General features: G+C 41.5%; 1 protein-coding gene across 2 annotated transcripts in view; it reads right to left on the bottom strand.

Annotated features, from left to right (window-relative positions):
* The window catches only part of LOC121943910 (septin-2), a 32999-nt gene that overhangs the window by 7217 nt on the left and 11054 nt on the right, over positions 1 to 14728 (bottom strand). For both annotated transcript variants that reach the window (XM_042487511.2, XM_042487510.2), the window contains exon 7: positions 14085 to 14202. In XM_042487511.2, coding sequence (XP_042343445.1) covers positions 14085 to 14202 — 118 coding nt within the window. The remainder of the gene's footprint in view (positions 1 to 14084; positions 14203 to 14728) is intronic.

Here is a 14728-nt window from a genome sequence, read left to right on the forward strand (position 1 = left end):
CCACCAAAAATAGGAGCAGGAGGAAGGAAGCATGCATCTACTCACAGATGAGAGTCTTGTGCTTGTGACATTATAGGATGTAAACATTAATGGCGTCTTCCTCGGCTGAGCTGTAATGTTAGCTAGTTCAGTGGTGCTAGGTGAGCTAGCAGTAGATGCACGCTTCCTCCTGCACAGTGATATGGTTAGTGTAGTTCTGCAGAAGGAACAGGCCCTATATGAAACTGCCACACAACAAGGTCTGTTGATAATTTTGAGTATCTGTTTCATGTTTTCTGGAAAAAGACATTGCTGTTGAGTTTTTTGAAGTGCATGTTTTGGCACTTTGAGCACAACAAGCCAAGTACCCAGATTTTCATTATACTGGAGAGAAAGGCAGACATTCTACAGCTGATATCTCCAACACTCAGCAACTGACAAAGAGCACTACAGGTAAAAGGAAAAATATGTATTTTTTAATCTGGGGTAAATTGTCCATTTAAATAAATCTCTGACAATATAACCTGAATTTAAAGTCAGTGAAAACTACAGCCAGTTCCAGCATGACAGAGACGTCCGTAACTTATATAAAATGTGTGTATTAACTGTAAACTGTGAGTAATATGGACAAAATAACAGCTGTTGCTCTGAATCACAGAAACAGAAAATGAGAGAGCTCTATAGACTAATAGGAGGGTGTGAGTGAGTGCCGGTTGTTGCAGCAACACATTTAATTAAAGCCCCCCATGGAGAAAAAGAGGGGTGAGACAGAAAGGGTAGACAGGTGAAAAATAATAACGGTCTGTGTGTGTTTCAGAATCAGACACAAAGTTCTCACCCTCCTTTATTCGCGGGCCGACCGGTGAAGAAACAAGTTGAAACAAAGGAGCTTTCTTCCCCGCTACCTCAGGGACAGATGTCAGTATTTATTATTCTAAGCATCAAAGCTGCATTTATCTTTTGTTTTCCCGAGAGCAGATTTTTAAATCCACAATGTAGTCTTATGTAATGGAGCCAAAAAATGTCAAGTGTTGTTTTCCTGACTTTTGGGGGACTTTCATGTACGGTAGTGTATAATAGGACAGTGGTCCGTCAGCCAGGAGCCTGGGAAGTGAGCACAGGTTTTCCTACAGAGCACAGCTCCTGTTTGAGCCCTTGTTATGGCTGTCGCTTGTTTTCTCAGTGAGCTCTGTGCGCAGTATGTGCAAGATAGTGTGTATGTGGGGAGGCTCGGGTATTGTTGTGGAGCAGATCTAAAAACAAACAGGCTTTGCAGGACTCAGAGGAGAGCGTGACTCAGGACCAGAGCCTCTTTTTCCCTCATTCACTCAAACGCAAGATTTACAGATCCGTCAAACATGGAGGCTGGATAAACATTGCTCTGGTGGGGCAGAGCATAAAGACTTTTGGGAAACTCTGCACTTAGTGGGAAAATAAACATGTGTGACACAATGGCAGGAAAAAATGAAACAAACAACAAATTCAGTCAAACAAGTAGATAAGGTAGAGATAAACTCAGATAAAAATGTGATAAAACCGGAAAAACCAAACTGAAAGACCACAAAGACAGCAGAACATATTTTATGAAATTAAAACAACCATTAAATCTCTTCAAACAATATCTAGTCATCACACAAACATGAGTCTGTTGTCTGCCATCATCTGTTCCCAGAGCGTGGTAAGCCAAAAGCTGCAAAATGGCTGTTTACCTGAATTATTCTGTTCTGTAACATGTGCTTAGTACAGCCTGACACCTATAATCAAGACCTCTGAGGGATCATCACATGTCAGAATCGCTGCCTGCTCCAAATCCCTGTTGTCTCCTGTTGATTTACTGTTCACAATGTAGGCCTTAATGTTACACTGGCCTCTGCGCCTCCTACTCAAAGTTGTGTATTTTCGTTGGCACGGAGATGTTGGCAGTGGGAGCCATTTTGATTTTATGACCATCCTGTCGGGCTATAATACACCCCTCCACCCCCACCCCTCCCTGTTCTGTTATGGTTGGCCGTGCAGGTCCACTCAATGCTGTCAGGGCAGCGGACAAACAATGCCACACATGACTCTGCCTCGGTATTAATTAGAAAAGGAAGCCAGAGATTTATCGCCTTGTGTTTCTGGCTCACATCGCTGAATATGAAGCATTGTTTGTGGAATGATTCCATCATGTCGGGCAGTTATGATAAGTGCGAAGGTGGAGGTCGATGTTGTCCTGTTAGAAAATGGGTTAGAAATGAAACAATTTGCAGGTGAAGCGTGTATTTCCAGTGTAAAGTCTGACTCTCTCAGTTCTAGGAATAGCAGTATTGAATATACCGTAGTGGTAATGTGTAGCCCAAATGTAGCACACCCGCAGGTCTATACATAGATATAATTACACAGGGTGAAGTCGTGGGACACATGGGAGAGCAGTTTTGCTGCAATTGCACAGCAGGTTTAACCAAAACCTCCAATCATAATGAAACAGGGTGCAAACCCGTCATTACATGGATCAAACATTTCATCATGTCAACCTGACGAGGGAATAATATTTTCACGATTTGTTCATTCTTACAAGCCAAGCCACAAAAATATGAATGACTCAAACACCTGTTAAGCAATGACAAATGAATCCTGGACAAACAACACAGGCAGAAAGCAAATAGCTGCTGCAGAAAAGAGACTAAAGAGGGGATTGTGGTGCAGACCTGACATTCAACAGGTAACTTCATGCACACATTCACAATAATACAGTTGTGTGTTTGTTGAGGACAGAGCTGAGGCTCTTCTGGCCTGGCATGGTGTTTGTGTCCATTAAACTAAAACTCTAACAGGGAACAATACTTGGAAGTAGAGACATACACAGGAGCATTCTTAGGAAATCAACAACACAGAGAGAAAAAAATCCACAAAACAAAACAATCAAGCTGAATCTCCATTCTAATCAACCCTGATTGAGACGAGTGCGGATCTCGAGCTCACACGGACCAGAGCAGCAGCACTTTTACGTAATGTTTATGTAACCTCACAACAGCCTGCCAGTTTCTGCAGAGCGGCCATGGGAATGAAACGGTGCATCACTGCCATTACAATTAGTCGATCTGATCAGCTTTCAGTTGCTTTTAGACCTTGTATCGCACTGAGAAAGCACCCTCAAGAACAGGGGCCCTCTTTTTCCACGGCTGCAGAGTTTATTAACGGGAAATCCTGGCCATGGTGAGCGTTAAATCCGCTCTGCTGTTTGCTCTCTGTCCCTTATGAGACTCCTGTCGGTCCAACTGCGTTCACATATCGGTGAATTAAACAACCACTTACTTTGCATTTTCTAAATCCATTCATTGACACTGAAATCTCTCATCATAGAGGAAAGAGTCGATATGTAAACATCATATGTCACAGGTAGTTTTCAATAGTAATAAGTTACAATCAAGTTTTGCATTAAAGGTGCTGAACTACCCAAAGTATAATTTGGAGGAGCTTGTTTTAATTCAACATCCTCTTTATCCAGCGTTGTTCCAGTGACACATTTATACTGTATATGACTCATGTCCATTTCCTTGTTTACATGCTTGCCTAATTGCATCCAATTTCCTAAATGCTGTTTACAATCATGCTTGGTAAATAAATTGTAGACACACACATCTCCAGCTGAAAAAAAGTTTTCAGGGCTGGAAAAGTGGTCTCTTCATAAAACTGAGCTGTCATTGCAGCAGAAAGATACGAATACTTTTAAAAACGGTGCTACATTAACAGAGAAAACAGGGGAAACGGGCTGTGGCATTCGCTTTGGCACAATAGGTAGAAAACCTACAACTACCAGAATGCACTGCGCCTCAGTGTACCGATAAACATTCCCGCTGGTGGGCGACGTAATGCGACCTTGGCCGTTTTAACACAGGAGACAATAGGGCGGCCAGCTGGTAACTATCAATATCATATTATAGCACACTAAAATATATTTCTGAAGACATTTTAGTAGAGAAATAGGCAATACAGTAACAGAATCTCAGTTTATATTTGATCCACACTGCTGAATTTTACCATTTGTTTTGAGTTTGAGAGAAGGAGGGGCGTCTCTCAATCTGAATCTATACTCGTTGTGTCCGTGAAGATGGGCATACAAAAATGAGGAAGTACAATTTGCAATTGGCGCATTATTTGAGCTGAGAGATGAGGATGGAGAGCTGGGCGCTATTAAGATGGAAGAAAATTCACCACAGAGTATTTACACATACTACCCCAAATGTGAAGAAAAAAATACATACGCAAAAAAACGAGCCTTTCATTTGCTGTTCATACTTAAAATTCGCCCTCCTGCAGCTAAAGCAACAGGCTTCAGTCTGTCTCAGGTCAGAGCAAACCTGAAAAAAATGAAGCACCAGTGGGTCTGATGAATACGAACAGCTTAGCCAATAAACTATTTAAAATAGGAGCTCTGTATGAGCTGAAATATGGTCTCTTCTCTCATTAAATAAAAGGCCAATACACTTTTTTAAAGAAAAAAAAACCTGTAATAAGTACCAGCATCTCCAGTTGTAGATCTAAGTTTACAAGTATTGAAAATAAATTGAAGAGAAAGGTTCCTCCACCATCTTCTGCCAACAAAGAACCTCTCTTCAAATATACTACGATTCAGTCTCTCACATGAGACGTCAATGTGGCTTTTAAGTAAATCTGCCAACAGATATAAATATTTACACTACAGAACTGAGCTATGCGTCATCATAATCAATATTTCAAACACATATTACATAGCCTATTTAAATTACAAGATTACAAGACAGACTGGCAGCTTGAAGAAAAAACTGATTTCTTTTTAGATTCCTACTACTGTTCTTTAGTTTCCAAACTTAATTTGTTAACCTTAAGACACACAAGAACAAATGCCTCTCTCTCGCCAGGAAACTCCTTTCAACTAACCGGCTCTCTCCTGCCTGCAGGGAGTCTGAGGGGGTGAGGGAGCCCCAACAATACCTGATCTAGGGGGGGTCCAAGGGATTTAGACTTCATACCAGCCTCCTACACAAACACACACTTTCACATAGCGAACTACTGCCTCACTTTGTGAACTGGTATAATCTGGCGTCAGGAGCAGGGAAAGAGTTCACGTGTGTATGGAGCTTTGTAGCTCCAGGAGGCTGCTGGATCACCAGAGATGAAGGATGACCTTGAGACCATCTACAGACAAATCCCTCTGACTGTTCAAATATCTTCTCGTTCGAAAAAGTACCCATACAGCACAGACTCTGACACGCACCGGGAAACAATACCTTTCTGTTCACAGGATTAAAGACACTTGCCTGCATGCACAGAAACACATTCCAGATATATTCAGTCAGAGTCTGAGACCGAGTGGACAATCAAGACTGGAACAGAGCGGGCGAGAACAGCTGGATTTGTCCTAATGGAGGATCTGATGGAAAGGACAGGAAGTCACCACAACCATGGTAACGTTAGGGTATCATATGAGTTATGGTGATCAACACACTTGCACGCGCACACATGCACACACACACCCACACACCCACACTCCTATTGTCTGGGCTGAGTATTAGTACAGTTAAGACCACCCACCTCTCCCTCTGATCAAAGAGCATGGGGAGGAACAATCGAGCTATTCATGTAATCTTGTCTAAGCGAGATTTACAAGCGGACAGTGTGAGTTTAGGATTTCAGCCACACATCAGCTTTTTGCGACTTGGTCTGGTAATCAAAAGGTTCTCAACGGCAAACTCAAGAGCAAAAAGTGACTCATTAGCAGCACGGCAGAGTCCGGAAACCATCTTTTTAGGTTGGCCCTCTAACAAGGAAACCTGCTGTTTTCACACCGTAGCTGGCTTATACTTTCTTCACTTGAGAACAGATGATTGTGTGCAATAGAGCCGCCTGATCCGTGAGGAAAAATGCATATTTATTGTTTTAAAATCTGCAGAGACGTGGAGCATGCCCCGGCACAATGACCGCTGGAGGGCAGAAAAATAAATATATCCGCGTGTTTGAAACACTGGCAGGAAAAGGACCGGGCAAAAGATCACCAGGGACTCATACACTTAGAAACATGAACAGGAGCAGTGAAGTAATCACCACTCAACCTTTACTCATGGGGCGCCTGCCAAGACATGTACCAAGAAGGTATATGAAAAATGGAGTTGAGCATAATTACATTATTTATCCGCTGCCTCATAATTTCCCCTTAAAGCTCAACTAACTGCTGCAGTGTTAAAACTGCTTCATTTTCTGTTATTGCCATTTAAGAAAATGTGGTGACAATACAGGCCAGTACGAGCAGTTCGGCACTGATAACGTGTTCCAGTGGGGTCGTAAAGCTGGTTCACACAGCAGGAGTATGGTGGAGCAGTCGGGGGGAAAAGACAGCGAGTCAGACAATGAGGGGAAAACTACAACAGTACGTCAACCATGCATCTGGTTGGCTTCAGCTAACATTTGATAATAATTTATGGTTTTAACACAACTTTCTTACAGCTTAATTTATAAGAAAGGCACACAGAACAATGTTTTTGTACATTTAGAAAACAACTTTCATATACATTACATCACTGTCAACAATTTTCAAAAAGCATTCCTGGAAAATGATACTAATTAACATTAGTAAGTTATTTTGCCAAATGAAATAAAGTCAGGGGTGTAACTCATGTTTTTTTTTCATTAGCGATTAATCTGTGAATTATATTCTTAACTTTCTGCCACATTTTCCTAAAGCCCAAGATTTACTCTATAAAATTTGCTTGTTGTTTTCTCTCTAACTGTATGAAGGTATTCAGTTTACTATGACAAGAATAGCAGCAAATCCTCACAATTTAAAGGCTGAAACTGGACATTTTGCAGCACAGTCACTACAAGAAAATGCTGGCATTGCATATTTCTACAAATCAGGAAGATGCAACATTTGTTTGTTTCATAAGTATCATATCAACATTCCAATAGCGACGTAGTTTAGATTACATTTTAATGAGCTGACTTCTTCGTCCAGAGGTGTAGGGGGTGGTGGACAGTGTAAAACCTGGCAAGACAACAACCAGGCAGCAGGTAATAACCAACAAACAACAAAACTAGTTTTGGTGACAAGGAGAAGTATTTTTTAATTTTTTTGTATTTTAAGCCAAAACATGATCTTTTCCTAACCCTAACCTAGTGTTTTTTTGCCACCACACTGTTGTTGAAACAGTTTCAAAATACCCGCTACATAATCATGTGAAAATGTTACATATCAATGAAATGCAGAAACGTATGAGGCCAAAACTTGTTGTGGCGATTGGGTTGAATCTTGAGACTAAAAAAAAGACTGCAATGAGACTGAAACTTTCTTTACTTTAATTTGGCTATGGAAGATGAAAAAGACGCAAAAGCACTCTTCTGTTGAGACAAAAGAAAGCATTCGTAAGTTTTTGCTTCCATCAGGATTCCAGTCTAAACCAGCTGTGTACCGTCCTCTATGTTCAAACAGAAAACAGTGAGTGAAGGAGTTTGAGACTAAAGCCCTGCACAGGATATGACTGCATGGTCCCAGACTGAGAGGATCAGTCCCTCAATATACCCTCCTCAGGGCAACTTATGAGCTAGAGACCACAGTGACCTCGGTAAAGGAAATTGGCATTAGAGCAAAATTAAAAAAAAAAAAAAAAAAGGACACAAAGACGCAGAGGAAGAAAGTAAGAGGCAGCTGAGTGAGGTACTGCCAGGAGAGGAAGGACTGGCCGGGTGGCAAGCAGGACTTACGAGATGAAAGCTGAATGATGGGAGGTTTGGTAACTTTGTCCGTGAGCCTGAGCGACTCAGGGCAGCAGGTTGTGTCTTGTCAGTGGAACAGTCTTGACACATTGCAGGAAACTTATATTGTTCTGTACAAGCTGCTTCCCCCCAATAATAAGAGACAGGAGTGGACGAGCTTTGAGAGAGGAGGGGGGGTCCCATTTACTGAGAGACAAATGGCTTTAAACGGTGAGAAAGTACCTTGCAAAAAAACAAACTAACAAATACTGTGGGAGAAACGCTGGGGAGTATCAATCATCCTCCAGCAGTCGGCTTTGTGGCAGCTTCTTGGCTGCTGGCACTCTGACCTCAAAGGAAGGCAGGGTGCCCCGCTACACTGTACCGGACTGTGAGGAAGGATTCAGGCACGTACACCTAAGAGCCACTTCAACTAATCTGTTCGAACCAACAAATACTCGAGCCAGATACATTTGTTCGCCTGAGAGACACTTGAAAAGATGAATGAGCATTACTATGACGCTTACCATTTACAATGTTTACACGCCCTCAAGAAACATGATAAATCAGTAAGAGCAGGAAATATAAGAGCTCATTTTTGATAGCTACCATTGTCTGAATAATCAGATGTCCCAATGGGATTTTTTGTAAAAGCCCCAAATAATATACATATAATAAGTGTAAAGTTGTTTTGTTATATCTTCCTGACACCTGAAAGAAAACAATGTGGATTACTTTACATAATTTAAATAATTGGGATGTAAGAAACAAATCAGAAAGATTATTTTCTCTCAAAAAAAAAATGTTATTTATAAATTTTTTAAAACATGTCCCTTATAGTGCACATTGGGTCAATGTTTTCCACAAAATATAAATTAATTAATACTTATGTAAAATATATGATTAAATTTACTTTTAGAAATGTGTAATTAAATGGGATTGTGCTTTTCAGTGGTTAAATATAGTGTGGAATTTTTCTAATTTCTTCCTCACTTTCCTCCTCAGCTGATAAGATCTCTGAGCATTCAACATACGGCTCTATTGCCTTGATCTGGGTTTTAAGCATTGAAAGTGGTTAAAAATAAGAAGAAGCAAGTCCCACTGTCCCCTCCAAAGGACATATGTTGAAATGTGTATTTTGAAAGGCCTAAAATTAACACAGACTTCCAAAAATCTTTCTCCAGAAATCTGTTTGAGGATGTATAGGGTGAAATATTAACATTTTTACAGCTGGAACTTAGTTGCATAAAATGTGTCTCATGATCACCTTCCAATGAAATAGGTTTTCAAGAGCCAGGAATAATCATATTAAAATGCATGTACACTGATCAGCTACAACATTAAATGACTGACAAATGATTTGTTTAACATTGTTCATCTTGTTACAATACAGTGTTCTGCTGGGAAACATTGGATCCTGGCATTCATGTGGAAGCAACCTGATACGCTCCACCCACCCAAACACAGTTGCAGACCAAGTTCATTCCCTCATGGCAACTCCACTCCCCAATGGCAGTGGCCCCCAATGCAGGACAATGTATAATGCTACTCCACAAAAACTGCACAGGAACAGCCTGAGGGGCATGACAAAGAGTTCAAGGCGTTGACCTGGTCTCTAAATTTCCCAGATCCCAATCTGACCGAAAATCCATGGGACATGTTAGTACCCCACCTCACAACCCACATGACTCAAAAGATCTGCTGCTAACGCCCTGGCTGCCCAGACACCACAGGACAACCCCCAGAGGTCCCGTGTCCATGCCTTGAAAGGTCAGAGCCAAGTTCAATCCACGGAGGCGCCACCATGGATGGAGAGTACCTCTGTGGTACCAGCATGTCCAATGAATGCTTGATCAGTTTGGGTTTTGGAGAATTTGGAGGCCAGGTCAATGCCTTGAGCTTTTCGTCACATAAATGCCAGGAACCAAGGTTTCCCAGCAGAACATGACATTGTACGAGATGGTCAAAGTTGTTCAACCCCCCCGAGTCAAAGGTTTTTATGTTTGGCTGATCAGTGTAAAGCGTTACTGAATGAAATAAGGGTTTTTGTGTAGATCTGAGGATTCCCCACACAATCTGACTGCACAGTGGCACCACTGCAGTGTACTTATTTTTACAAATTGAGATAAAGATAATAGTTGTGTATGCCCAAAATGTGCCTAAACAGGAGATAATGCACTCTCTTTGGGGACACACGGTGCCGTTACTAAACATAGGCCAGATAGGTCAATTAACCGCCTGCATTTCCTGACAATAATGACTTTTCCAGGAACTCACCATCATCAGATACAGTCAGTCATTTTCTGTAACCGCTTGTCCTCGTAAGGGTCGCGGGGGGGCTGGAGCCAATCCCAGCTGTCATTGGGCGGAAGGCGGGGTACACCCTGGACAGTTCGCCAGACTATCACAGGGCCGACACACATAGACAAACAACCATACACACTCACAGTCACACCTAAGGGCAATTTAGAGTCATCAATTAACCTGAGCTGCATGTCTTTGGACTGTGGGAGGAAGCCGGAGACCCCGGAGAGAACCCACGCGGACACGGGGAGAACATGCAAACTCCACACAGAAGGGCCCCCTGCCCGGACCGAACCCCGTTCCAACCGGGATTCGAACCAGGGACCCTCTTGCTGTGAGGCAACAGTGCTAACCACAAAGCCACCATGCCGCCCATCATCAGATACAGCCAAACTAAATAAAAACTTTTTTTGTGTGATTCAACAGTAAAACAAGACCAGTGTAAAATGGAGTCAAGACATAATTCTGTTTTCTTCATCCCTTGAATCGGAAAACGTATGGATTTGAGTTTGCGTGTGTGGGCCTATGCGTGAGTTTGTCCATTTTGTTGAGCTCAGCAGCTCTTAAGTGTACAGCGGGAAATGTCTGTTAAGGGAACACTTAGCGGAGCATGTGAACAAACATAGACATTCAGTGTTGTGGACAGTTAGCAGTAAAGAGGTCAGATCAGAAAGATACAGTATTTCCACTGCCCCACTTTTATCATTTCCTGCTCCAACGGTATTGGCTTCATTTACAGTATATGATGTCTAAAAAAACTAGATTTTGAGCAATCAGTCATGTCAGTACTTATCTTAGAAAGGTGATAGAGGTTATCTTAGTGAATGCATAGATGTTACCCTTGTAGGGTACATTCGCTGCTAAGATTGACTTTTTATAGTGAAGTTAATTGGGTGTCTTGTAATGTACTTTGTTTTGTGCAGTGTGTACTTAGAGTTTTTATTACGTAAGACACCTGCACTTCTAACTGGTCAATTTAACATGTATTTGTTGGGTATTTCATATTGTAGTTTGTATTTTGCAATGTGAACCTACTGTTTCTGTAGTTTAAGGAATCCAGACTAATAATGTGGTCAGTTTTAAATCAGTTATTGTGTATTTCATACTGTATTTGCAATTTATAGTTACTGTTTTTATAGTTCAAACAAATCTGGTCACTTTAAATGTAGGTATTGTGTATTTCATACCAACTTTTGTATTTAACAGTGCATATTCAGTGCAGATTGTATTTCATTTGTTATTTACGACATCTACTGCACGTCCGTCCGTGCTGGAAGAGGGATCCCTCATCATCCTCTACCGCTATTCCTGAGGTTTCTTCCTTTTTTTTCCCCCGGTACAGGGGTTCTTTTTCAGGAGTTTTTCCTTGGATGATGTGAGGGTCTAAGGGCAGAGGGATGTCGTACACTGTAAAGCCCTCTGAGGCAAACCATGTTTTGTGACAATGGGAACTATAAATAAAATTGACTTGACTTGACTTGATATTCATAAGTGCTATTTCGTTGGCAATAAAATATTGTAGGACTAACGATGGAAATTAGCATCATGCTAAATCTAGTGTAACTGTGTTTTCATTTCTTGTAATTGAACAATGTAATTTCACACTGTCCTTTTGACTAATTAAATTAACCAAACTAAACTCTAACAGTGATTTCAAAGAAAGCAAAACGTGAACATAATTAAACATGAGTTATGTCTATAGCTGTAATCAAGTCAGCTGACATACTGCACGCTGCCAGCTGGATCAGAGAGCCAACAAGCTTGGGGGTTTTCTATAGATTGGGGCGGGGGTCTGTGGTGGCAGGAAATACGGTTTTGTTCATTAAGTGCCAGAGGAACGCTCAGAAGGTTTGAGGAAGGTCAAAACACAAAACAACTTAACAGAGCACAGTCCAATTGGCAGGTCCTTTAAGGACAACATTGTGGACAAATTTCACCTTTGATACTGGAACAAAGTGCTAGCAAAAGCACAGAATAAGAGGAGTTACTGAGTGCTTGTATTGTCCTTATGACGCACATGTGACATATTGTTGTCTTAGGAAATTCAGGAAGAAAGACTGTGTGTGTCCTCAGACTATGTCCTGTCTCACCAAGATGCTACACCAGCAGTTTCAAGCAGTCAGACTTGGAGCCTCGAACAAAGCCAGCTCGCTGCTGAGGGGAACAGAGCTGAGCTGGACTCCGGTCAGACTGACACCCTGCCAGACCACCGGCTCCGAGACCTGAATGAGAGGCAGGTGGGAGGTCTGGGCAAGAACGGGCAGGTGGGGAGACAGGCTGACTCCCAATTAAAAAGAGTAATGAAAAAAGTAATTTGCAACAACAGCCCATACACTGCCTGCATTTTTTCTGAACGAGAACGACAACTAATGACTATTTTTATTAGATGCGCTCTATAAGTTGCTCTGGTGGATGGTCGGTAGGTCCACAACAATTTCACCACCCTTTTGGCAGCCACTGAATTTTGGCATGGAGGTCAAGCGCATGGATGTGGGTGGGAAGGTGTGTTTTTGTATTCATGCCAATTGGCTAAAGGCGGGGGGGTGGGGGGGTTGTCACATCCCTTGCATAAGTAGTAAAACAACTGTTGTAAGAAGGGAACACTGTATTAATGATTAAGTGTTATAATGTATTAAGTGTTCGTTATTCTGATTAGTTTGGTTTAAATTTGTTATTTTGATGCTATAAAAATGAGGCATGCATCGCAATTGGTCTGAAGGGTGTATGGGCGGGAACTCAATACAGCGGAGGTAACTACTGCACAGACACTGGCTCCAAATGACATCACCAGCATAAGATGCTGGCGGCCGTATGCGGGATATTTTGGCCTGATTTGTTTACAGTAGGAGGGTGTGGAGACAAATTGTCCATCTTTATATAAAGTCCCCTGAGTCCATGCTAATGTCTGAAATATGCCCAAAACCTGTGTCTTTCTGCCTCTGGACAGGAGGAAGCTGTGGAGCGTGCAGGCAGGCAGGCAGGCACTTGTGTCAATTCCAACAGGAAGTATCTGGGATGGGTTGAGACTGGATGAGATGTGCTGAACTATATTATATACAACAGTCTCTTCCTAGGAATGCTCCTCCTAGTGTTTCCTGTCTTACATCGCTCCTCCCTTTGCTGGCAGTATCATCAAGATCACAAAATATCAGACATAAATCACTGCAATTACACGGGGAAGTACACGTGTGCTTTCTCACAAGGAACACGCAGATGTCGGACATACCACGCTGCCAATGAGGATGGATAAGTAATTTTGCTATTATTAGTGCATTATTCAATGATCCACTTTCTAATGGCTAAACCATGGGAGAAAAACAAACACACAACACAAGTCAAAAGTCCCCAACATCCTGGCAACAAGTACTTAGACGTTCCAGCTTTTTGCCAAGAATCAAATCTAGGGGAAGACGCTTACATCCACTGCAGGTAGAACTGCCATTATTGTGGTGACAAGTCGCAGTGACAGGAGCAAATTCTCTAAAGTTTCTAAATTATCTTAGCTACCTTATGACAAACTTTTGAATTAAATGTGGACATTTTTGACTGTCTGCCAAATAACAGTTAAGATCTCCATTGGTTAAACAAACAAAAAACTCCTTCTAAATACAGAGTTACCAGTGTTCAGTTTAACATCCGTGTTACCTGTTGACTTTCAGGGGAAGGCATCCGTCGTTGCTCATAGAAACTTACGTATATGGTTGGCAAAGATAATAAAATCTAGAGGATTATGTATTTTAAAAATTATTGAAGTAAAATTGAAAGCTTTTATGGGGACAATTACTACTCACTAGGAAGGAACCATGATTCGTTTGGCTGAGAGCTGACAGTTAGCACTCACTTGGTTAACCAAAACACCTTCATCATTGCGTAATGTTTTTTTCCAAAGTTAAAGTTTGCCACTATTGTTGGAGCAGCTGGGAACTGAAGGGTTCCTCTGAATGCTATCAAAAGTAACATTAAAGACAAAGTAAAGCTAATACAGAATTGTACATTTGTTAGGACCGCTTTCATTCAAACCTACACATATTTTAGGGAGACACGGACACAGTAATTGAGATTTGTTTACTTCACTTCCGCCGGAAGTGACTCACCCTCCTCTTCAGGCGATCCCTCTCCCTCAGTGTCAGTGTGTCAGCCTTGGCAATGACTGGGACTATGTTGACTTTGCTGTGGATGGCCTTCATGAACTCCACATCGAGAGGCTTTAGACTAGCAGAGAAAAAGATCATAAAAAGGACAAAGACCAATTAGCACACAGTGGACAACAGATGATAGCGGACACAGAGGAGGGGACAGTTTACAAAGAGAGAGAAAAAACGGATCAGTGAGCTTTTAAACCAAATAATAGCTTTGTAAATGTGACTTGCTATCATCTAACATCAGTCACTAGCACTTGTAAACATGGGACAGTTTGATCACGTGACAGGCTTACAGATACACTGATAGGATGTCAAAAAAAGTTAAGCATCAGGAAAACTTTCAGAATTTGTGAGGGTGTCCCTCAAAAAGTTGAGTGTCAGATATGTCAAAGGAAACTGGCATATCATAAATCTACAACAAACTTGGCGAATCACCAGAAAACTTAAAATAAGAGCTCAATTGTCTTGTGAATAATTTTTCTTTCTAGCTATTATTTATGGCTAACATTATTGTGACGTGCAGCTTACAAAGTGAGCAATTTTCAAGTTATTTTAGTTGCAACGACTGAAAACTGATGTTTCAAAAAAGTAATTTA

This window comes from Plectropomus leopardus, chromosome 4 (genome assembly GCF_026936395.1).
Source record: "Plectropomus leopardus strain MGB_pleo_1.0 chromosome 4, ASM2693639v1, whole genome shotgun sequence".
Taxonomy (NCBI): Eukaryota; Metazoa; Chordata; class Actinopteri; order Perciformes; family Serranidae; genus Plectropomus; species Plectropomus leopardus.